Source organism: Nomascus leucogenys, chromosome 20 (genome assembly GCF_006542625.1).
Source record: "Nomascus leucogenys isolate Asia chromosome 20, Asia_NLE_v1, whole genome shotgun sequence".
In the NCBI taxonomy this organism is placed as follows: Eukaryota; Metazoa; Chordata; class Mammalia; order Primates; family Hylobatidae; genus Nomascus; species Nomascus leucogenys.
This window is the reverse complement of record NC_044400.1, coordinates 7,632,244-7,657,125: the sequence shown is the minus strand read 5'-3', so window position 1 is coordinate 7,657,125 and position 24,882 is coordinate 7,632,244. Positions and strand designations below refer to the sequence as shown.

At 37.0% G+C, this 24,882-nt stretch overlaps 1 protein-coding gene across 7 annotated transcripts in view; it reads right to left on the bottom strand.

The window, feature by feature from the left end:
• ZEB2 (zinc finger E-box binding homeobox 2) overlaps window positions 1-24,882 on the bottom strand; it is a 135,529-nt gene that overhangs the window by 16,149 nt on the left and 94,498 nt on the right. For 4 of the 7 annotated variants that reach the window (XM_003267620.3, XM_030801472.1, XM_030801473.1 and 1 more), the window contains 4 exons: window positions 23,823-23,894; window positions 4,228-4,416; window positions 3,310-3,524; window positions 606-714 (listed from right to left, as the gene is read on the bottom strand). In XM_003267620.3, coding sequence (XP_003267668.2) covers window positions 606-714; window positions 3,310-3,524; window positions 4,228-4,416; window positions 23,823-23,894 — 585 coding nt within the window. The remainder of the gene's footprint in view (window positions 1-605; window positions 715-3,309; window positions 3,525-4,227; window positions 4,417-23,822; window positions 23,895-24,882) is intronic. The other 3 variants (XM_003267621.3, XM_030801474.1, XM_012502534.2) reach the window with 2 other exon arrangements.

Genomic DNA, 24,882 nt, shown 5'->3' with positions numbered 1-24,882 from the left:
TCACAGTATTTAAAGGGAAGTGTAGCCATGGCTTTAATCAACTTTGTGGAGATTCCATTGATTCTACCAATCCAACTAGTCCTTTGAATAGCATCCAATTTGGTAATAAAATGCTTGGCAGAGCTATCAAACTAGTTATAAAGAGGAAATCTCAGTGGTAGGATTCTGTTCTGTGATCCACAGCCCTCAGGAATCAGGGAGCATTTATCATACATAGCTCTTATCCAAAATTCTTCACCCTTTTTTTTCACGGTTAGGTCTCAAAAATTAATATCCTTCAGAATCTGCCAGTTGAGTTTCCTCAGGTCAAAAATATTTATTCTGAAGAAGCAGTTTTAAAAGGACAAAAAGGAGCCTCTAGATTTTGTAATAAATCAAAGCATTTGTAATTTTTAAGACGTGTAAGCATTCTGCTTCTTTTTATAAGACAGTGCTACTGGTGGTGCCATAAGTCTCATGAAGACAAATCAGGCACACAGAGTTGATGAAATAAATGGATAGTTCCAAAAAGCTACAAATAGGACTGTGTAAATTTTAAACAACCTTTTAAAACTCCCCTAATTAAGTAAAATGCAAATGCGAGCTCCAGCACCTCTGCTACTCACCACTGTGAATTCGCAGGTGTTCTTTCAGATGGTGTTTATATTTGAAGGCCTTGCCGCACTCTGTGCATTTGAACTTGCGATTACCTGCTCCTTGGGTTAGCATTTGGTGCTATAAAAGGAGAAAGACTGACATCAGTTTTGTGCAGGAGGAACAAAGAAAATTTGTTATGAATATTTTTAAAAGGCCTCTATTTTTCAGACAGGCCAAAAGGTTTGAGTGCATGCTTATTTATCTGCTCAGTCTTTCAGAGTTGCAATAAAAGTGATAATGTTGGTAATAAAAAAAGTGCTTTCACATGCGCATCCCACACTTGCTTTTAGAATTATTTCTGTAGTGTCGTTTCCAAAATGTATCTCTGAACCTTTGGGGATGAGGAAGTATAACTGTAAAGATATTTGTTGTTTTTCGTGTTTACTACAAATTCTAAAATATGAACATTCTCTGCTAGAATGTGACAATTCTGTCAAGAAAAAAATATTTTCCTGAAAATTCTGAATAGTCTCAAAAAAAACCACCCCCACACAACAAAAGTTATCAATTTTTTGAATCAGCATAAAAGTATATCTTATACTGAAGCAATCTAAAATTTAAAAAAGAAAAAAAAACCCAATCCCAAACCAAAAACACACAAACAAAAAAACCTTGACTATAAATATTTCATTACATGATGAGCATGTTTAAATATCCTATTCATTGTGCTAGTAGCAAATATAAGCCCATTTTTTCCTGAGGTGTTGCCTATCAGATTTGATTCATTATCAAATGTAAGAGACAACATCTTGGGTTATAGCTGCTTGAACAGTTTTATCACAGGCCAGTAGGAAAGACTTCAACGACTTTTCATTTTCCTTTTTAGTAGTGTGCTAGGGAGTAGGGACAAAAAAGGAAAAAAAAGTTTGCTGAAAAGACAAGTTAAAAGCAGCAAAGATATAATCAAACACAGCTGACCTTTTTGAACAAGGGGAAAAAAGCAGTGTGACTTAGAATTCTGGAAAAAAAAATGCAGTCATCCACTCTGGATGCTCAAGGTAGGAGGTCAGCCTTTTTCTAGCAGCAATGACACAAAAGCCTTTTGCAAAAAGACAGCACAGAAACGGTATGACAACTGCTAGGGTGTGCTGAATCTTCCCACATTCCTAGTGAGACAGATGGTGTTACATGGGACACAGGGAGGTTTGTTCAAACAGCAGCAACCTTCAAAGATCAAGCAGAGCCCAGCCCGCCGAGCGCCATTGAGGGACCAGCGCTCATATGTTGCTGAGTTGCATAAACAAACAGCAACAGCTGCTTTGTCTCCCCCCACAGCCCTCAGAGGACTACTATAAACTTTAGTTGTGCCACTGTTAATATGATACAATCATTTTAATTTACTAATTGTAAATGCCATGAGCAAATGAGGGGACTTTTCAACACCAAATCTACCATTCATAATGCACCAACACAATCACACTTCTGCATGTGAAATTTAAAGCGGTTATGCTAGATAAATATCTGGGCACGTTTTTTTTCCTAGAGTTTTTGTGCATATAAGCAAGGGGAGATAAACTGTTACATAAGTGCAACTATGCAAGCATATTTTTTATAACTCATCTTTGAAAAGCATTCAGGTGACAAGCCCAATCAGATATAAATGGAATAATTTATATGAGCTGTTCTCCTAAAATAGTAAAATTCCATAATCTAGTATTATCACCATTATTGACTGTGTTTGCTTATTCTCATTTTCCTTATTCAAAGAAAATGAAGGTTATAAGGAAAAACTACGAATTTTGAACACAATATTGTGTTCAATAATTTTAAAAACAGACATGGTGTCAAGACTTAAATTAAGTGATTCTGGATCTGTAGGGCCAGTTATTGTGACTTAAGGCAAACCACTTCTGTCCATGCAAACATATCATAATATCACTTTGCAGAGTCAATCCTCCCAGGGGGAAAGAAGAGTTTTGCTGTAACATTTAAGGAACACTGTGAATCAATCCTATTCAGTTGTTTTAAAGATTTAAGAAGCTATACTTAACTGTTGAAGACAGAGTTTTTATTTTTGAGACAAGTAAGCAAAAAGAGAGGGAGTAATTTTAACATTTAGCTACAAATATGTATATTAAGAAGGGATCATTTTTAATGTACATCCAATGTTTTAGTACTAACCCAATTTATTATATACATATATATACACACAGATAATATATGCCTCTTTGATTTTCCTTAAAACACTTAATTAGATTTCATAAACTAGTAGCAGCTTATAAAAATACTCTAATTGAAGGTGTTACATGAAAAATAAAAGAAATACACACTTCTTTTTCTATGACTTAGATCATATATGAAAAGAAAATTTCTAAGTAAAGCGAGGTGAAAAATGGAATTAAAATTGCTGAGATGTTTAATAATGTATAATTAAAATGCTACAATTTCATTCACTTTTTGTGGAACATAAAAATGAAACTAAAGTCAAGTTAAAGTGCAAATAAAATTTCTAAATTAGAAATTAACACACTCATTCGATCGTGAACATAAGACTATTAAATCATATTAGAAGAGACCATCAAAAAATCATTTAGACCTCAATTAAAGCTATTACCATTAAAAGATCTGCATCTTCAAAATGCCATGAAAAATTAATAATGATTGCCAATCAAAGCAATATCGTTTCTCTAAGGGGTTATTATAGAAAGAAATCACTTAAAACCATCCCCCCACCTGATCTGTCCCTGGCTTGTGCGTCACCATATGCCGCTCGAGCTGGGTGCGGTAGGCAAACGTGTAGCTACAGAGAGGGCAGGAAAAGTTCTCTTCATTCTTCTCGTGGCGGTACTTGATGTGCTCCTTCAGTGATGTCAAGCGCTTGTAGCCCCGGTCGCAGTAGGGGCAGGTCAGCAGTTGGGCAAAAGCATCTGGAGTTCCAGGTGGCAGGTCTGTAGCCGAAAGACAGAGAGAGAGAGAAGCGGGCCAAAAGGTCAGTAAATCAATGGCAGCTAATGGGCTGACTGCCCGGGATGGTATGACAGGAATCACTGCAATCTGCTCCACAGAGTGCCATCATTGCACCCGGCCCCCTCGCACACCAGTCCCCTCGCATGCCCAGGACAGACTTGTCGGAATCAGCTCACACTGTGCTCGAAAATTAATTAATTACTTCAGGGTTTTTTTGGGGGGGGTGGGGGGGACTTAAACAGCTGATAAATGAGGAAATTCTCTTCAGGTGACTGACAGTTCCTGTGAAACCTGTAGCCACAGATTACTCAGGAACTCACAGTGTGAAGGGGCGTTTCAGGTGTCGGTGGAGAAGAACAAAAGGTGAGGGAGGGTCGGTCTCAACTTTTTTTTTCCTCAAAAGTAAAATATTTCAGAAAGATAGGAATACATTTAGATATTTTTATCTCTTAGAAATGGGCTCTAATTGTTCTTGTTCTTTATTGGATGTACAAATGACACAAATTTGCTGACAAAAAAATTTCACAATACCCTAAAATTACAGTTCTAATCTTTGCTCATGAAATTCCATGCCTCTGCAGCTGTTCTTCAAATTTTAAGGTAAACACCCAGGCATGTAGTGCATTTGTAATTGTAACAGCTGCAGAGGTCAGTGTAGTGGCTAAAAATGATTTACAGCCTCACCATTTTCTTCTTGCCCATTGGCCTCTGGCGTGCCAAGGCGAGACAGCTCCTCAGGGGCTTCTGGGTAAATAATGGCTGTGTCACTGCGCTGAAGGTACTCCTCGATGCTGACTGCATGACCATCGCGTTCCTCCAGTTTTCTTTTGGCAAAGTATTCCTCAAAATCTGATGTGCAATTTGCATTCTTCACTGAAATCATAAAAAGAGAAGAAATGTCGTTTCCGGGCCTTCTTCCTAGGATCCCAAGTCCATCTCCATCATAGCCAGTGAGAAATGCTGACTTGCAACAGACTACAAAACCTAGTTTATTTGTAAGAAGTGTTGAAGATGACCGAATATTGACTGAATGCTCATTCTTGCAATATATGCAAGAAGGCGGGCACTTTCCTTCAAGTTAAATAAGCACATTTTATTATTTTTTTCCTCCTGGAATATTAGTCTGTATAACTTACAAAGAATGAAAGAAATTTAAAATGTTTTTCATAAAAATTTTTTTTAAAAGCCAACAACTGCATTCTAAGATCCATAAACATTAAAGATAACATAAGATTAAGGCTATTTTAATAGTCTATCTGAAATTTCCTTTTCTTTAAAAAAGATATATTTAATTTTTCATTGTCCACTAGCCTGAGCGTCCCTAACCACAGATACATCCTGTTGCTAAATATAAGCTTTTAACCCTCCACCCTCTGAATGTCACAGACAGCCAGGACTACACAGTCTGAGACAGATGCAAAAGGAAAGATATTCCTAGACAAATAATGCAACTTTGTTAAAAAAAATCACCAGAACGTGGCATTTTATCTTTCCCTATAATTTTAATCTTTAGTTCAGTATTTTGAAGCTGCTGAAAATAAAACTAAGCTCACAGCTGATAGAAATAAAATAAAAAGTAACAGAGGGAGTTAAGAAACTGGTGTGTGATTCTGATGTGACTTTACCTTTTGTAATTATGACTCTATTCCTGTGAAATGAATAACAGTTGTAACTCAATTTTAGCAACTTGTGTCATAAGATTTTGTATATTTGAAACCTCTAGATGTGTTTCTGAAATAAGTTGTGGCTTAGATATCCTAAATAATATTTTTATGCTAACATAAAGTTGGGAGAGTAGCTGTTATACTATTCTTTATCCTAAGTAGGTGAAAAAAGTGCTTTGCTGGTACAATTAATGGTGGAATCCTATTATCATAGTTTTTGAAAGCAGTTAACCTTGGTGCCACTAGATTCTTCACCTTGTCTTCTCTACCATAAACAATATTATAGTATTTGACATACTAATTCTCTTTGGCAACTGTGGCAGGATGATGCACAAGCAAGCCAGGCAATTTTTTTTTTTTTTTGCTTTCATCATTATGAACTTGGATTTTTGATGAGGAGAATAGAAAGTGGAACCATCCATTAATTCAACAAGTATTCATTGAATGCCTAGTGTGTGATAGGCATCATGTCATGCTCTGGTGAGCAAAAAACAGATCTAGGCTCATCCTTTGGGAAGCCATGAGAGAGATTAATACAACTGATATTATCTCCAAAGTAAACACATCATTCATTACAAACTCAGATAAGTATTACGAAAGAAAGTTATATGGTGGTATAAAAAAAGTAACAGAGGAACCTGATGGCAGCTAGAAGATCAGGAAGGTCTTAACTGAAAAAGCATGAAGTTAACTAACTGTAAAAGCTGGAGAAGAGCAGCATGTGCAATGTGGTGACTGAAACAAGCATGGGACATCTCAGGATGTAAAAAAAAAAGGACAGTGCTGGATTGCAGAGGGTGAAGGGGCAACCGCGTGATGTGAGGGTGGAGAGTAAGGCGGGAGCCAGACCATGCAGCAGGTAAGAGCTTGTTTAAGGATTTGGGTTTTTACTCTAAAAGAAGCAGGAAGCTACTGAAGAGTATTAAGCAAGAGGATGGTTGGATGAAACTATGATTATTTGCATTTTTAGATGACATCTTTGGCTATAGTATGATAGGGATTGCAGGAAGAGAAAAGTAGGTCCTGGGAATCCGGTTAGGAGGTTCCTGTCCTAGGCGAGGCAAAAGACACCGTTAAGGAATTGATGATGGAGATGAAGGAAGTGTCTGGATTTGAGAAATACCTAAGATATAAAATTCCTCAGATTCATTTGGAAAAGAATTCAGTTTGTCAAGTCGGGAGATGCTAAGGTACCTCCCTCAGGTTTAGACTTCCCAAATTTGATGGATGGTAGGTGACATTCATCAAAGCAAAGAACACTAGAATTCTAAAAAGACTTGAAACTATAAACAAATATATGGGACCAAATAAAAGGAAGTGGGAGAGTTACATTTTGTGGACCACTAAACTAAGTGCCAGTAATCCTGAATGCTGTGATCTCAAACCTTTCTTTTTTGCCTCTGTAACTTCTAATGAGTTTAACAAGAACAACTGTCTATTCCAAGACTGTATTTCCCTCAAAAATATATTTGGAATGTACAGTAGTGGATTAAGATTTTATACCTTGAAATTTTGCTTAAATCTGTTATTAGCTGGACTTAATAAAGAATATGGGCTTTAGATAAGATCACTTTCCTCTTGCTGTATGCACAATGTCATGGATGCTTTCCCATGGATACTTATTGGTGGTGACTGTGATGATGTCATTTAACTTGCATCACTGAGCCCCTATGGAGTATGTAGAAACTGTCAACTTGCATAAAGTATTTGCTCATTGTTTTGGATCATGAAAATAACATCGGATCTATGAAAAAATCACCTTTTACTTTTGATAGGAAGAAAAGATAAAAGGGACAAAATGGTGGAGCCATGATGAATATCTTTTGAGTAACTTCACCGATTTTATCAGTGACTGACTTCTTTTTCAGTACTATGACAGCAGAAAGTAATGTAATAGCTCTTTTCTGAATTCGTATCTACTTGAGGGTTGTCAATGGTTTATGTTAAGGGTTAAGACATGGTTTAAGTTTTTTGAGAATATTGTCCTACTTGATGACCTTAGTGTAACCTAGTAAACATAGATGGATGTACATTTAATATTCCTAATTTTATCTTGATATTTCAGCAACTATTTGAATGATCTGGCTATCTTTGCATGAATTTTCATTTGCATATGAATGTTTCCATCAGAAATGTAATCATATGCAAATTCAATTGGATTTGCATTAATAGCCTTTTGGCTTAAAAGGGAGGAAAATTCTGATTTTTCTGGATAGGCAAACAAAACTGCATCTAGATACACTACTGTTGTTTGGAGAGGTAATTCAATTGCTAGATCAAATTTGGCCATGCTAGATTTCTATGTCAAGTGTGATGGGGACAAAAGACATCAAATCATGCGCTCTCTTTAAGGATTCATCTTTGATCATCTTTGTATCCTGGGCATTGAATATATTGCCTCGAAATCAGTAGGCTCTCAAGAATCATTTATGGGATGGATGTGGAATAAATTATGTCCTTAACACTAATCTTGGTGTAGAGGTCTTTTGGTAAAAGGAAGCATAAAATAAGATACCTACAGCTGAGCTAGGGACTTAGACCTAATATTCAGGCAACTGTAGAATAATTATTTGACAAATTGTGTAGTAGTGGGGTCATAAATACTTCCAAGAGTTTGATAGGGCTCAGATAAGTATCCAAAAAAGGTTTCATGAAGAAGGTGGCACTCATTTAAATCCATTCGCTCCATCTGGATATTTCTTCATGCTGTATAGATACACTGCTGTTTATATATCTCACACACCTAGGGTCACTTAAGTGGGCTAGACTCGAACCTCCCAGAAACTAGGAATCACCAGCATGAATCTAATGTAGTTTTTCCCTGAGGTGCAATAGGTGCTAGTAATATACAGTTTTTCTGCCCAGTACTTCAACATTCACCTTGTCCTAGGAATGCTTCTCCATTTCCCAATTGCCAAGCCTTATGGTACCCAAGGAGCTGCTGTGTTACCATGTGATCCTGCTCCCCTCGCCACAATTGATCTCTGTTGCTCAGGTGAGCCAATCTTAGTCCTCTCTACTCCAGGCCAACTTGTTGATTGGTCCAGGGTAGCCAATAGATCCAATTAAATTCAATAAATCCCTTCCCTATGATTTTAGGACTTTGTTCCAGAAAAAGCATCAAGGCAGTTTTTTTTTTCTGCCAAGTGACTGTAGCTATAAAATGTAGAATGAAGGAATTGTTATTTTCCATCTAGAAAAAGAAGATTTATGAAGAGAGAATAAAGCAGACATACAGAGAAAAGCAGACAAGATTGCATGTTCTGACAGTTCATTTCTAGCTCATTCCTGAGGCCGAGGTGCACCTTGCAGTGGTTCTCTTGACCACCTTCCTTAAATTCTGTGAGCCAAGAAACTTCCTTTTCTGCTTGAAGGTACGTTGTGTTTCAGTCTCTTAAAACTAAAATCACCCTAACAGTTATAATACTAGGACAAAAGATGGGATTCAATTTTGGTTACTCTCAGAATTGCTGGGAAGAATGAAGTTTTGATTGTATCTGAAAGTTTGTATGTTTGTTTTTACAAAGATTATGCAATAATGTGTACTGGATACAGGAATGAGGTAGAAAAGTAGCTGAAAGGTTGTAGAATTCTTCACTGCATTTTTCTAGTGTAAAATCAACCTCATTTTCCTTCTTTCTGTAATCCTCTTCACTCCCTGGTTTCTTTGGAAGAACTGCCAAAACACACTGACAAAGGATATTTGCATGGTATTTATGATCAAACCATAACAAAAATGCACAAGAAGGCTCAAGTAATTTCTTCCCATACCTTCTCCAGAGATTTTGCATTTAGTCCTAAAATTTACCCTAATGTCTTACAAATATCTCTCAACCTTCTCTAAGGTTAGATAACCTTTTCTCTATCCAGAAAAAGAATATCTAGCTTGGGCAACAAATCTTGTCTCTATAGAAAGTAAAAGAATTAGCTGGGGATGGTGGTGCGTGCCTGTGGTCTCTGCTACTGGGGAGGCAGAGGTAGCAGAAGCACTTGAGCTTGGGAGGTCCGAGGCTGCCGAGAGCTGTGATCGCACCACTGCACTCCAGCCTGAGTGACAGAGTGAGACCCCTGTCTCAAAAAAAAAAAAAGATTGTTAATTAAAAATGTTTCCTCATGACCACGTGTATTTTAATATTGTTAGACTGTTAGGGTGAATTTTCAGGTCCCTTTTTGTCAGGAAAGCCTCAGTTCTCTTGGCAATATGTTGGCCACTCTTACTAACGTTGCTTATTAATGACACTTTTATAAATATCTTTATGGCTGTGTTAGATAGATATTGATTTTTTAGACAGATAATAATAAATATCAATATAGACTGGCCTTAAAAATTATTGCCTAAAAATCAAGCGATGTTAACAGAACTCTAAATAAAAGAGAAATATTGGTCCCCAAATTAGTCAGCCCCCATATTCAAGTTGCTTTAGAATATTTTCTCAAAGATACTTAAAAGTGGGCTTTGCTTAGTGTTTACAGGTAGTGAAATATAGACCGGATACTTATTCTTTATGATTTTCTGTTTCCCTTTGGCATTTATTTTCTTTATTTGTAACAAACCTGTGTTCACAGTGGAAGACAGGTACTCTATTATCACTGGTTTAGTGTCCTGCATGCATTTAATTTTCATAAAAAAATTGAAGAAAATTGAATATTATGTTAAGGCATTTAAGTAAACATCAAAATGAATAAATAATTCTTTTTAAAAAGAAAATATCTTGGAAGGTACAGAGGAGTTGCAGCAAGTATATGTAAAAAACTGAGTAGAATCATTCATCCATCCCTTTGTTTAATAGATGTTTATTGAGTGCCTACTAGTGCCAGTGTTCTTGGAAATGAGGACATGAGTGGTTAATTTTTTTTCCTACTTCTGTGATTCACTCTTTTGGAGATATATACACATAATGGTTGTGATTATGCAATATACAGACATGTAAATATATATATATGTATAATAGGGCATCTCATATATATATATAGACACACACACGCTTCCCCAGTGTAATGTAATGTATGTAACATAAATTATGTATTTATCATATAATCTGGCTTTTGCTTACTTCACTGTGAAAGGCAAAGGGACTTGAAGAAGCAATTACAAATCTAGGTAACTGTATTTATCATCTTTTTGAAAAACAGTCTTTTTGTTAACATCTCAGATGATAAGAAAACACAGAAAATTATTTTGAACGTAGTCATTTGTATTGAGTTTTTTAGTTTAAGGAAGCATGTATTCAGCATTTGTTGAGGTCTATAGATTCTCATGGCTACTTTGTTTAAAGTTGACTAATTAATAAATGTAACTTTCCATCATTAAAAATGCATGTATGCATTTTTGCAGAAGGCTTCCAAAAGATATATTGGCACTAGGTACCTAAAAACAACTGTGAGGGAAGAGGATGATCTTTTTCTCATTACACAGCTACATGGGCAGCCTTGCAGAGCCTCCAACTGGTACAGAGGCATGGATAAAGCCAGGTCGTCAAGAGCAACAGAAAAGTTTTCTGCTCTTCCTGGGAATTAGTACAGCATCTTGGCCGCTCTCTCCACCCCTGCTCCGAACATGGCTTTCTCCAGGGAACACATGTTCAGATGCCAATGAGAGTTTCTCATGTAAGAGAGCTTCAGGAGAGCGAGGTGAAGAGTGGACAAGGAATGGAATCTGTAGTAGTCTGCAGTATCAAATATCTCCCTAAACAGCAGGAGATCTTACATTAGGGGATTTTGAATATCAAGATGTAGAGATTGCTAACACTCAGACAATTTTGATTGCTGTGTATTGGCACAGAATGATAGAGTCTATTACTTTTTAAAAAATTCCCAAGATAGACAATATGCACTTGTGTTTCACATTACTGTGTAACCTAAAAATTTGGAATTGATATATTACCAAAAAGATAGACTAGTTTATTATATTTTAGAGGAGTTGATGAAGTAAGGTGATTTTGCCCAGCAATTCAATGCTCTTTTCTTATGCTTTATGTAGAGACACGTGAAACCTAAGAATGCTTGGGACAGTCAGCGATTTTCAAAAGTCAGTGGCATCTGTATTATCTGGGAGCTTGCTTGAAATGCAAATTATTGGGGCCCATCCAAACCTATGGAACCAGCAATCTGTGTTTTAAAAAGTCTTTCATGAAATTCTGACCCTTGTCCAATTTAAGAACTCTACAAATTCAATCCTCTGCCTCACATGGCTAAATGAGACATTCATAACATGATTTTGGAGAGAAGCATAATCAGTCCCATATTATTATTATTAGGTAGCTTTCCTGACTCTCAGCCTGAGTTCACATAGACTTCCTTCTTCACTTACTGAATGTCATCTGTGTGTCTCTGTCTCAATCACTGAATTGATCACATCCCATCGTAATCTCTCTTACATGTCTGTGAGCTGATAAAGGAATGAACCATATGTTATTCAGCTTTGTGTCACCAGCACCTAGCACAGTGCCTGGGTCACAGTTATTATGCAATAACTGAATGATTAGGCAAGGTTCAGGGTCCTTGGACTCCTCATTTTGGCTCAGTTATTTCATGTTTTTGAATTTCAATTTCCTCATCTGTAAAATGAGCCAGGGTGTGCTTTCTGGGGTATCCTCAAAGTTCCAGAATTCTGTGATTTCAATTAATTAATTATTTTAATCAATTTGCTTTTTCTTTACTGGCTAGGCCTAGAGAATTTTATCTGTATTCTTTTCAATTAAAAACTCAAAATAACACAGCTTTCTAATGGGGAAAACAAACATGCAGATTAAGAGAAAATATTTTGGAGGTGCCTGGAAACCCGAGACAACATCACAAGCAACACAGCGCTTATTAAATATTTGTTGAATGAATGAAGGAGGCACTCAAGAAGCTTGAACTATCAGTTCAAGTTCTTGTGGGAACACTTGCTGTGAAGTGAAGATAGCTGCTCCTAATCGCAAACAAAGCTAATAAAACAACAGCATTCATTAGCCAGGAAGTGAACAGGCTCTTCTTGGCGTTCACTGATTATAGTCTGAAAATCATCCCGCGTCTCACCTGCCAAGCACTGCTTCTATTTTTCTCTCCTCCGAACCTATCTCTTTCTCCACCTTATTTTTAAAAACTCAATGTATGAAGTTAACTAAGAAATTAAAAAATAATGACTTCCATGACAGATGTCTGACTGGCAGACAAAACTCTTCCAACCTATAAAAATGTGATAGATAACAACCAAGAAGAATATGACATACTTTGTAATAGTATGATTCCCTCCTTGTGAAGTATTTAGGTACTAACTGAATTATCTGATAAACTGATTTTGTACAATTGATGAACATTATATATCCACTCAACTCTTGCAGAGAAATACGTTATAATCAAACTTGTATCGCTTCTGTTACTCATATAAGAAAGCTAACTAATTGAAAAGTTTTAATTTAAGCTCCATGTAAGAGGAACAGGAGAAATCGATAGTTATTAAACCAAGAGGATAATGAAGGTAAAAAAATGTTCTTCTTCTTTCCCCCACTTTCCCCTATGCTAACGATGAGATGCACAGAATTGATGGTTAAAGAGACTTAATTGCTGGCTGGGCTGCCAACCTTATACTAATATTATCAGTTTAGGGGAGTTACACCTGATGCCACTGTATTTCTTCCTGAGGCAAGATTTTCAGTCTAGATCTGGATCTTTACTTGGGGTTCAATTGCTCTGGAGACACCCAAAGAAGGATCCTGTAAACTTAGACCTAACTGGCGTTTCTGTTCAATACTTGAAGCAGTGCCTCTCTGATCCCACCACTTCCCACCCTAGCTTATACTCTGCTATTCTTCTCATGTATTTTGTGAGACATGAACAGGACTGGCTATACGGTTGGTGGGGCCCAGTGTAAAATGAAAATGTAGAGCCCCTCATTCAAAAATTGTTAAGAGCTTCAAGACAGCAACTGCAGAGCCAACCAAGCAGCTCTTCTCAGTGCTGGGCCCTGTGCGACTGTGCAGGTCCCAGACCCAGGAAGCTGGCCCTGTGTATGTTATCGTGAGGCAGGGCCCCCGAGAGCCTCCCATCCTATGACAGCTAGTGCGGTCCAGTATTTTTTTTGTTCATGCTTCCAGTAAAATTTCATTAGAAGAAAGGGCAGGGTGGGGTGGAGTCCAAAATTTCTAGCCTGATTTCCTCATTTAACAGATGTTACAACTAAGGTACAGTGAGGTTAGTGATTCATACGAAGTTGCACAAGTAATTTCTGGAAGAGCTGTATGTAGGATTTATGTATCCTGACTCTTCACCCACTGCTCTTTCTACTGCACCATAATGACTCAACATGACAGAAAGAGAGAAGGAAAGAGAGAACCTCATCTTTTTAGTTTTTCATCATGCCTGACTTGATACCATTTGAACAGGCCCTACATACTGAAACGATCACAATGACATTATAAGCAATTCTAAATAGCAACATTATTACACCATACAATGAATATGGGGGAAAGTCAGTTAAAATGCCCACTTCAGTGTGTGTGTGTGTGTGGGTGTGTTTATATGTGTGTGTATAAAATTTTTACTTTTTTTCCTCTGTTTTTTTTTTTTTAATGTCCCCATTCCTCTGAATCCTAGACACTTGTTTTATTCTCACATTTTGTTTTTTAACTGGGTAATCCAGAGCTGGGTCTAGTGGGGCAAAGAGAACACATAAAAGTTCTTCAAATTCTCTGTTCAAGATGCTTATTTAAAATTTCCATTTAATATTTAAGGATTGTATTTCCTAATTTGACTGTTTCTAATTTGTAATCAAGTTTCTAAAGGCACTCAATAAAGAATAACTTTCCATAGCATCTTGCAAAGGTGAATTTTTATTAGGTATTATTTTAACATCTGTTAAAATAGCAGGTATTAGTTATTAGTTAGCAGATATTAAATATTTTGTGGTTGTAGTAAACAAGAAATGCCTCAAGCTTAACTTTGGAATACAAACCAAAAAAGAGCTTTGTTCCTGGTTCATTTTGCTTTCCCATTTCACATATTACTCGTTATTCTCCCCCCACGCTTAATGATATCCTCCTACATGTGTTCCACTTCTTCAGACTAAATGAAACTGTGTCATCCCCTGATAACAACCCATCCCTTACAGACCTTTCCCACAGGGCCATTCCTGCTTTCATTTGTTATGACTCAGAGAACAAAGAGGAAGGGTCAACAAACTCCTTAATTCACGCTACTGCTTCCAATCAATGTTCCTGTTTCATCAACTCACTCATCATTTATTTGTTGTTTATTTATTCATTAACTCAACAAATACCCTGGTTATGAACCATTAACACTGTATAAACCACTGCATCCTCTGAGAGGGATTATGGAGAAGAGCAGACCTAACCTCTACCCTCAGATAGTTTCCACTCTGTAGCTGTAATGGTTTGAAGTCGAATGTCATCCATTTTCACCATCCTGTTTTAGGACATTGCCTGTATAGTGCAAGCAAAATGACGCCTGTCCCATGATTACATTTCCCCCAGGATGCCACTGCATTCTGGGAAACTTCATCACTTAATAGGTAGTCCATGCAGAACCTGGCTTCATAGTGCTTAGGCTTTCTCTAGTCCAGCAACATGGATGGCCACACTTGCTCCTGGGCTAACCCTGGGACAAGAACCAGAACTGTGAACTTTTGCTCTCTGATTTCTACTTTCTCCCCTTCCCTATCATCCAGTTCCTCATTCCCTTGAAACGTGTATTTCAATGTGACAATCAGGACCTGAAGAGTTCCCTAGTCCATTTTACCAGTTCTGATTTTATTTACCTCAGTTCACCTTGGAACTTGAAATCATCACTTCCATCTCTGTCCCTTACATTTGTATCATTCTTACTCTGCTGAACTAAGACCCAGTCCAATTTCTGGAGTATCAAACATATCTTTAAAAAATCTTAAATAATAGTATAGTCTTGTTGCAGGCTATGTTTTCAAAATGGAATATTCCTTCCTAATAATTGAATCTGCATGCATTGTCCACAACAATTACTCTACATGTCCAGTTCTCAAGATTCCAACCATATTCCTATTCCCTTACTGCTGACTGATGGTCTCTTTTTCCTACTGACTTCAAAGAGTGCAACCCATACAGTGTGTATTCCTTGGATCATCTTAAATTGACTACATTCTCTCCTATCATCATTCTCTCTTCTTCTTCTGATCTTACTGCTAAAAAATAAACATTATTGTGGCTATCATCTAAAGTTATTCTCTTACAACTCGTTTGATAACCCACTCCATCTTTCACCCAGTCTCCTTTTACATTTCAGCCGTTCTCTCTTTCTCTCTTGTGCACAGGGGCATACCCAGCAAGTCTTTGTCTTGAAGAAAGTCTTCCCTGAAATTGGCAATTTCTTATAGGCACCTCTCTTGTCCTATCTCCAATATTTGACCCTATACTGTTAGAAACCCTCTACAATACTGAACGCTTTGCATTTGAACTTACATAGCTTGCTGTATTTCAAATAAAACATCTTAATCCAGATGATATTATAATCAATAATAATGGCTAGAAATGACAGAGCATTTATTATGCGCTAATGTTGTACTAAATATGTTACACACATTTCCTATTCATCTGCCACTGTTTTATTCACCCGGTTGAACGTAGTCTCTTAATGACAGTGACTCTTCTTTTCTCATTGTATCTGTCGTGATGACTAACAAAATGCCTTGCACTTAGTAGGGTCTCAATAAATGACCATTGAGTTGCATAACTAATGAGGCTATAATTATTTATTTGAGGCTATAATTATTTATTTGTAAATTTTCTCTTCTTGTCATTATGATGTTTGTTTTTTTATCAACACCCATAAAATTTATGTTCCTTAGTAGAAGGAACTCACCCTTCTAGTTCCTTAAAGTTTCTCAAGCCTCAGTTCAAATTCTACATACAACAAACACTCTGAATGTATGTATTTTAGTAGTTGTTAACAATGGGCAAATGCTTTGTTTTTGTTTATTGGTTGTTATCCAGGGTAAGAAGAAAAAAATACATATGATTTTTCTCCACTTCCATGAGAACAGCTTTTTAGATTCCACATATGAGTGAGGTCAAGTGATATTTATGTTTCTGTGCCTGGCTTATTTCACTTAGCATAATGTCCTCCAGGTTTATCCGTGTTGCTGCAAATGACATGATTTCATTCTTTTTTATGGCTGAATAGTATTCCATTGGATATATATACCATTCATTATCCATTCACCTGCTGATGGACATTTAGGCTGATTCCAGAGGATGAGGAGAGTAGGGGGAAGTGTGAACAATGAGAGATTTGTCAGTGGGTACAAAACTACGGTTAGATAGGAGAAATAGTTATGTTGGTCTATTATGTGACTGGAGTTCACAAAAATGTAGTGCATATTTCAAAATAGCTAGAACAGGGGTTCTTGAATGTCCTTATCACAAAGAAATGATAAATGTTTAAGGAGATGGATATGCTAATTGCCTTGATTTGATCATTAAACAATTTATACATGTATCAAAACATCATGTTGCACCTCACAAATATTAATATGTAAAATTGTTATGTGTCAATAATAAATTTTTAAAAAGAATATGATTCCTGATGTAAGACAGTTGTCAAAGAAAGGAAAAGTCTGACAGCTTTCATCATTATTATACGTAATCATTATAAATACTACTAAATCCTCCTCCTACACAGTTAAAGAAGGGATGCTAAATAAAAATGAAATCAGATATAAAACGAAACTAGTTCTTAACCTTCATATTTTAACCTCAAATGCCAGAGTACTGAAAATAATGTGTCCTACAACTTGTCTGTGTAGTTTTCCAGAATGTCAAAAGAACTTAAATGTCAAAGGCTCTCAAAATTGGTTAGTCCTTTCATTACAAATTTGTTAAATATTGTATTTTTGTTTCCTAGAGAAGAAGTTAAGGAGGAACCAGTGTGAATGGAGAAAACAGTTTACAATGTATTCATTTCTTAATGAACAAAAATAGTTTGAAGTTGGCCGGGTGTGGTAGCTCATGCCTGTAATCCCAGCACTTTGGGAGGCTGAGGCGGGCGGATCACCTGAGGTCAGGAGTTCAAGATCAGCCTGGCCAACATGACAAAACCCCGTCTCTACTAAAAGTACAAAAATTAGCTGGGCGTGGTGGCGCATGCCTGTAATCCCTGCTACTCAGGAGGCTGAGGCAAGAGAATTGCTTGAACCCAGGAGGCGGAGGTTGCAGTGAGCCGAAATTGCACCACTGCACTCCAGCCTGGGCAACAAGAGTGAAACTCCATCTCAAAAAAAAAGAAAAAACAAAACAGCTGGCAAAACAAAACAGGGTGAGCATCTAGTCTATGTTAGTCGTCGTACTGGGTGCTTTAAAAATGGCATGCCATGAGAATGACACAATGGACTTTGGGGAAATGGTGGGAGGGTGATGAAGGAAAAAAAACTACACATTGGGCACGGCGTACACTGCTTGGGTGATGGGTGCGCCAAAACCTCAGAAATCACTACTAAAGAGCTTATTCATGTAACCAAACATCACCTGTTCCCCCAAACCTATTGAAATAAAAAAAAGAAAGAAAATAAAAATACAGTTAAAAAATAAATAAATAAAAATGACAAGCCATTTAATCCCTACAGCGAGGTCTTGTACATAAGGAATCATGATTTCCACTTTACTGATGTAGAAATGAAGGCTTATCAATTACATACTCAAGTTAATGTAACTAGCAATTGGTAGAGATAAAATTCAAGTGTAGGTAATTGGTCTCTAGAATCTGGAGCCTCCCAAAACAATTGCCTCTCATATGTAAAATAATTTATGTATTATTCTTAGAATACTGGAAACAAGTTTTACTATAGTTAGAGTCTATACAGTTAGTTCTTAGACAAGAATTTTATTGTGTTGTGTAAGATTAAGAACTGACGCCTAAATTGGCCTTGCCCAGTTTCTGGATGTAAGGTACTTTTTCCCCCTCTTAGCAAAGGAAGTGCAGATGCAGGTGGTTATTAATAGCCCTTTATAACTAGAGGTACTAGATTGTCTGAGTAAATATAACTTTCACACATTCAAAGAGGAAAACATTAGGGTCCTATTTGGATCTTGATATGCACGTGGAACTGCATTAATGCTGATGATCACCATGCACCTGAGGCAGCTCCTTGTTACTACCAGCACATAGGCAAACTCATGTTTATGACGCTTCCAAGTTTTTCCATTTCTCTACTCTCCTTAGAAAATGGTTATTCACATACTCTTAAAAATTTTACCTAATCATTTCATTTTGAATTTAAATCCTATTAATATCTGAAAGTTGTAGGGTTCTTTGTTAGAAGGTATTCTTTATCTTACATGTGAAAGCATTACAATTTTGTTCCTTTTTAAAAAAAAAATTAAAACTGGTGGCCGGTCATGGTGGCTCATGCCTATAATCCTAGCACTTTGGGAGGCTGAGGCAGGTGGATCACAAGGTCAGGAGATCAAGATCATCCTGGCTAACATGGTGAAACCCCATCTCTACTAAATATATAAAAAATTAGCCGGGCGTGGTGGCAGACACCTGTAGTCCCAGCTACTCAGGAGGCTGAGGCAGGAGAATGTGAACCTGGGAGGCAGAGCTTGCAGCGAGCCGAGATGGTGCCACTGCACTCCAGCCTGGGCGAGAGTGCAAGACTCCGTCTCAAAAAAAAAAAAAAAAAAAAAAAATTAAAACTGGTGAACTTATGCAATGTGGAAAGTTATTAATATAAATCCAGGTTGGCACTGTTTTATGTGTTATAGATCAATTTTGCCATTCAGTTAATCTAACTTTGTTGTTAAAAAAAAATGTAGTGATACTCTAGCCTATTCTTCTTTGCCTTTCACAAGGCAAAATCCTTCAGGGACTTAGATTCTAGTTTCACTCTCTAAAGATACTTAGTCTCCTCCACAGAGAATGTTTTCCCCTACTGTGGCTTCCTTTATCAGAATCCATTTCTTCTCCACCAAATATTCATTCATTCATTTCACCAGTTGTAGTATCTACCATGTGTGCTCCCTGCTATAACTGGGCTTGTTGAGGCAAAATGGAATAGCCCTTTCCTCAGGGCAAACATTTTTTTAGTCACTTACTAATATCAACATATACATTCTTATTATTACTATTTTTGAGATAGGGTCTTGCTCTGTCACCCAGGCTGGAGTGCAGTGGATTATGGCTCACTGCAGCCTCCAACTCCTGGACTGAAGCCATCCTCCAGCCTCGACCTCCTGAGTAGCTGAGATTATGGGCCGGACCACCACACCTGGCTTCATTATTTATTTAATTACCTCAGTAATTATTTATTTAATTACTGGCTAGAGAACAAGGTCAGCCAATGAGGTAGATACCAGGATGATCCACCCTCATTTTTCAGCTGAAGAAACCTCTTGTCTTCATGAAATTGACTACATGAAATAAGGGCAAACAATATAAAGAGGAACAATGAAACATGCTGAAGTTAGCGGTATACACCTTAGGGTTGTGGGATTTCAGAAAAGGAAGAGATTGCTGTCGTTTGGGGTGTTCAAGGATGACCACATTTAGGAAATGGGATGTGACCTGGACTTGAAGAACAGAAGGATGGGGAGAATTTGGATGACTGGAAGAAAGGAGCTGGGGGATTAGGGTCTGAAGGGATAGCATGGGCAGAGATTCAGAGGTTGGTATAAATGTGGTTCTTTTTTGTTATCACCAAGGGATTTGGTCTGACAAAAATGGAGCGCCGTTGGTATACAATGGATGGCACTTATTATCGGACTGAAGAATGTCCTGTAGGTGCTAAGGGGCAATTCAGGATTCTAAGAAGGGAATTTGGACATTGAGGACACTGTTACAGGAAGGATATGGGCTGACTAAATAGAGGAGGACATGAGGGAGAGAGAATAGTCAAATATAACTAAGGCTTTCAAGTTTGGATGACTGGAATAATGGAGAGATGAAAATGTCTGGTTGGTTACTTCAGGCCAGGGGTCAAAAATATGTCAGCCTAAAAATACAAAAGGGAAGTCCAAGTGCTGTTTGTCTCCCATTCACTCGCTCATTTCTTCAAACACACTTTGAGATGGAGACCATTATAGGATCCATGGCGATAAAGCAGCCCAAACCCCACAGGTTCATTGGAGGAAGACATTCTAGTGTGGGAGGGCTAGAGAAGAAATTCAGCCAATAGCAGGATCTTGATGAGTAGGACTTGGGAGCAGAGGAAGATAGTCTTTTAGATGTAATTTCAACCAGAAAAGATGTATTATTTCTAAAACCACATGTATTTGGCATCCAAAGAGATGTCAAGGAGAAGAAGTGGTAAACTTGTAGCTAGGAAGAAAGATATGTACTTATTCTCTAAAAGGGCAGAGTTGTAAGCTGAAGATCACTAGTAAATTTCTAATTAACTAAGTCCAGTGTATTTGCTCAGCTTTCTTTCAAGAGTAGTTATTTGAAGCTTTTAACTGAGTTCTCACCTTTATGAAATTCTCTTTCTTTGCTTCTGAATGTTTAATTTTTTTCTCTTGTGTCATAATCTTTTTTTTTTTTTCAAAAGAAAATCTTTGTTGATTTTCCTCCCCACCCACCAGGAGCCCTGGCCTCAGCTTTCTACTTGCTTCAACAAATACACTCAGTTGTAAATCTCATAGTCCTGTATGATCTTGAACATGATCTGAGTATATTTGCATAACTCTCCCCTGACTTCTTGGGTTTCAATTCCTCATTTCCAAAGGACATTCCTATATTCCCATATCTATATATCTTTGATATGAAAATACTTGTGTCTAAAGGCTGGTTCAAGATCTTCTCAAAATTAGATCCTTCTTCTGTAAATCTAGAAATAGCAAGTACTGCTATATGCTAAACATGCAGATCTGTAATTTCGAAGCCATTTTGCCTCCATCATTCAGAGAATCAATTGCTTGTTAAGAAGTCATGTTGCTAATTTCATCACTGTCTCCACCTTAGGACAAGATTTTTATCACTTCACACCCGGATAACTACAGTGACTTCCAGTTGGTCTCTCAGAGTCTGGTTTTCACCCACAGAAATCATGGTAGCATAACATGACCCAGACTCTTCTGTCTGGTGCTTTATATTCCCCACCATCTGGCTTTAACTTAAATGTCCAGCTTTATTTCCCAGAAATTGCCTCCTAGGACTCTCTGATTCAGCCAAAACCCTTTACTCACTATCCTCTGAATAGATGTCACACTTTCCCTTCTTGGCTTGCAGACTCCTCTTCAATTAGAAAGCCCTTCCTTACTCCTCCATGACTATTGAAAATGTATTTAGTTCGAATTCTACCTCCTTCACAAAATCTGATGTGAATGCCCATTCCATAGACTCTCTCTTACTTCTGTAATTCAAACAATTATGGGCCAGGCGCAGTGGCACATGGCTGTAATCCCAGCACTTCAGGAGGCTGAGGTGGGAGGATCACCTGAGGTCATGAGTTCAAGATCAGCCTGGCCAACATGGTGAAACCCCGTCTCTACTAGAAATACAAAAATTAGCCAGGCATGGTGGTGCATGCCTGAAATCCCAGCTACTAGGGAGGCTGAGGCAGGAGAATCGCTTGAACCTGGGAGGGAGAGGTTGCAGTGAGCCAAGATTGCACCACTGCACTCCAGCCTGGGTGACAATGTGAGACTCTGTCTCAAACAAAACAAAACAAATCAAAACAAACCAACAAAAAACTAAATAATTATGGCTCCTACCATTTGTTGCAGGTTTATCACATATTTTCACTTATTCTTCATCATTATTTTTTCAGGTGTATTAGTCTCATCTTCCAAATTAAATGATAATCATGTTTTAGTCTTCCTGACCCATCTTCTACCACATATGCACACAGCAGTGACTATATAGAACACACTCAATGAATACTTATTGATTTATTTATTGACTGAATACATATGAACTACAAGGTACAGCAGGTATTATGAGAAAAAAGGGGTTTTTAAAGCCTGGTGAAAAGACATTCAAGATTGATTTTTAAACCTTCTGAATAGAAGCAATTTTTATTAACCTCACTTTAAACTCTAGGTGTATACAACAGCTAGTAAATTGTTACTTTGTGGGGTAAATTTTCTTTTGTGACACTTTAAGTGCTTATAAGGGTAATAAAAATCAGCTTTTATTTATGCCGGAGGCTGAAATTTAACATTTATCTTTAAAAGGAACTTGAAGCCATTTTTGATCCCATGAGTTGGGACATTATAGAAAGTATCTAATTTATGATATCACTTTATTATTATGTTTTAATATGAAGTTATTTTATCTTGTTTCTATTTTTACATGGTGATAATACCCATGCAACATAAAACATTAAAACTAGAAGTATTCTTATCAAGAAACTAGTTTAATCTATTCGTTTTGCAGTTGTGGGAACTGAGTTCCAAAGAGGAAAACCGACATGCCCAAGGTTACAATCTAGTCATTTTCAGGGCTGTGTGTAAAAATTAGGCTTCTTGGTGCTTGATTCTATACTTTTTCTAAAATCATATATTGTACAGTTTTATTTTTATACCTTAAATTGACATTATTCGAATGAATAGAATGACAATAGGTTTTTATTATTTCTCTTATTTTATACCCAGGAAAGTGAATTCATGCTTTTAAGTTATTAATAAGCACATGTTAAACAGAAACACAACATGAGCAGTTTATTATGATGTGTATCAACATAAGGGTGATGTAAAATCATCTTAGTTTTTTACATTTCATAAAACTTCAAGTTTTTTTTCATGGATGAGTTGAGTAGAAGTAGTTACGTGTTTCTTTTCGTTTTATTTTGGAAGATAATTTTATAGTGGACATTATGCTAATATTTATGATGGTAGTGTAGAGGACTGTTTGAAACACCCCTTCCCCCTCACAAAAAAAGGTAGTCTTATCTAGGAAAAGAGAGATGAACATGTAAATTTGTGTTGGTGATGTAAGAATGTGAGAGAAGATGCCATTCAGTGTTTGGGAAAAAACATGGAATATCACAGTCGTCCTGAAACTCCATTCTATTGCAGTAGCAGAGTAAAACAAAACCCCACTCACTATCTTCCCACTGTAATTTTTTAGCTTCATTAAAAATAAGTAAACTTGTCAATTCTTCTCGAAAACTGCCTGGAAAAAGTTATTTAGAAGGGCTCAAGGATGCAGAGAATTACAAGTAAAGAAAGGATTCAAAGGAACTGAGATGATTAATTATTGAGAGAAATGTTCATGGAAATTTGTCTTTCTGAAAACAACATTTTACAGTCTAAATTACACCATATCATTTGAATTCTCAATGACTGACATCAAGCGGTGGCTAGCAGAGGTATACCATATCCTAATTTTAAAATAATTTTTTGCAGTCTTTTAAAATAAAAGTTACTACTAGAAATTCACCCAACTCATGCACTGAAAGGATCCATTCACAGAGTTCAGTATTCTTGAGCGTCACAGGTAAATTAGGGGTGTGAGAATGAAAGATGTATTTGCTTAGTAAAATACCAAAATGTAGGAAATTTTGATTTGAAACAAAACCAGAGACCTGTAAAGTTGACTACTTGTTAAGTCATGGAGATACAAATGGATGGGTCAATGTTTCTTTCCCTGCCTCACTAAACCCACATGACACAGGACAAATGTGATCTGAGCGTGGCCAACATAACTCACCTGTACCATTGTTAATTGTGGTCTGGATCGTGGCTTCTGGCCCCATAGTGTCATAGTCTTCCTTCATTTCTTCTGTGGGGGAAAATTATCTTTAGCATTTGAGAATTGTAGAAAGGCTTACTATACTAAGCATGCCAAGCACAGGAACAAGGAAGATTCTTTTAAAGGAAACAGAGAAAAGGCTTGTTGTAAACCTCTAAACAATAGCTTTGTTCAGGCAATTGAATGAATCCAATAGTGCTAGCTGCACAAGAACTTATTTACTTTAAGCATTACTGCAAGCTGTGAAAAACAGAAGTGCTTATGTGGAGCAAACGAAGGGCTTTTCTTCTGGTGGCAGTTCTAGTGACAAACGGGGGAAAGATATTATTTTTTCAATAAGAGTCAAAAGCAACTAAGTATTTGTACTCATGAAGAGGCATGCTGGCTGCTATGCCTCTGGAAACTCTGGATGCTTAGTGGCAAGTCAGAATTTCACATTTTGTTTTCATGCTTTTCTTTCCCCTTGGGGTGGCTATAATGGTGCTAATCTATGCAAGCATACTTTTTGGAAACCTAATTCTACATATCAAAACTTGGAATGCCCAGTTTGTACAACAAATATCCCAGAGGTAACAACAATACCTGTTTCACTGCTTGATATAAACTTCTAAAACATACCTGCCTTATTCCTATCCCAACCACTCCATAAATGTCTTCTCCTCATCATCATTTATGCCCCAGTAGGTAATCATAATCATTTTCTGGGGAAACATATATAACAACAGCTCAGTGTTCTGACGAAGGTGAATATATATAATGTTGAAGTTAAAAATTCATAAACAATTAAAGGTCATTGTCAAAAATTGCAATATTTTAAAATAAGGGAGAATTTGAAAAATAGGGGCACTCTCAAATTTTCTGCCTACCAAATTATAGAGGATGTAGGAGGACAGAGCAGGATAGCTGACAGTTAAAAATCTCTTAGGTAAGTAAATTAAACGTGAAGTTTTAAAAATTGTGTTTTTACTGTGACAACACTAATGAGACCAAATATGCTCCAGGATGAATATCTCTCTGT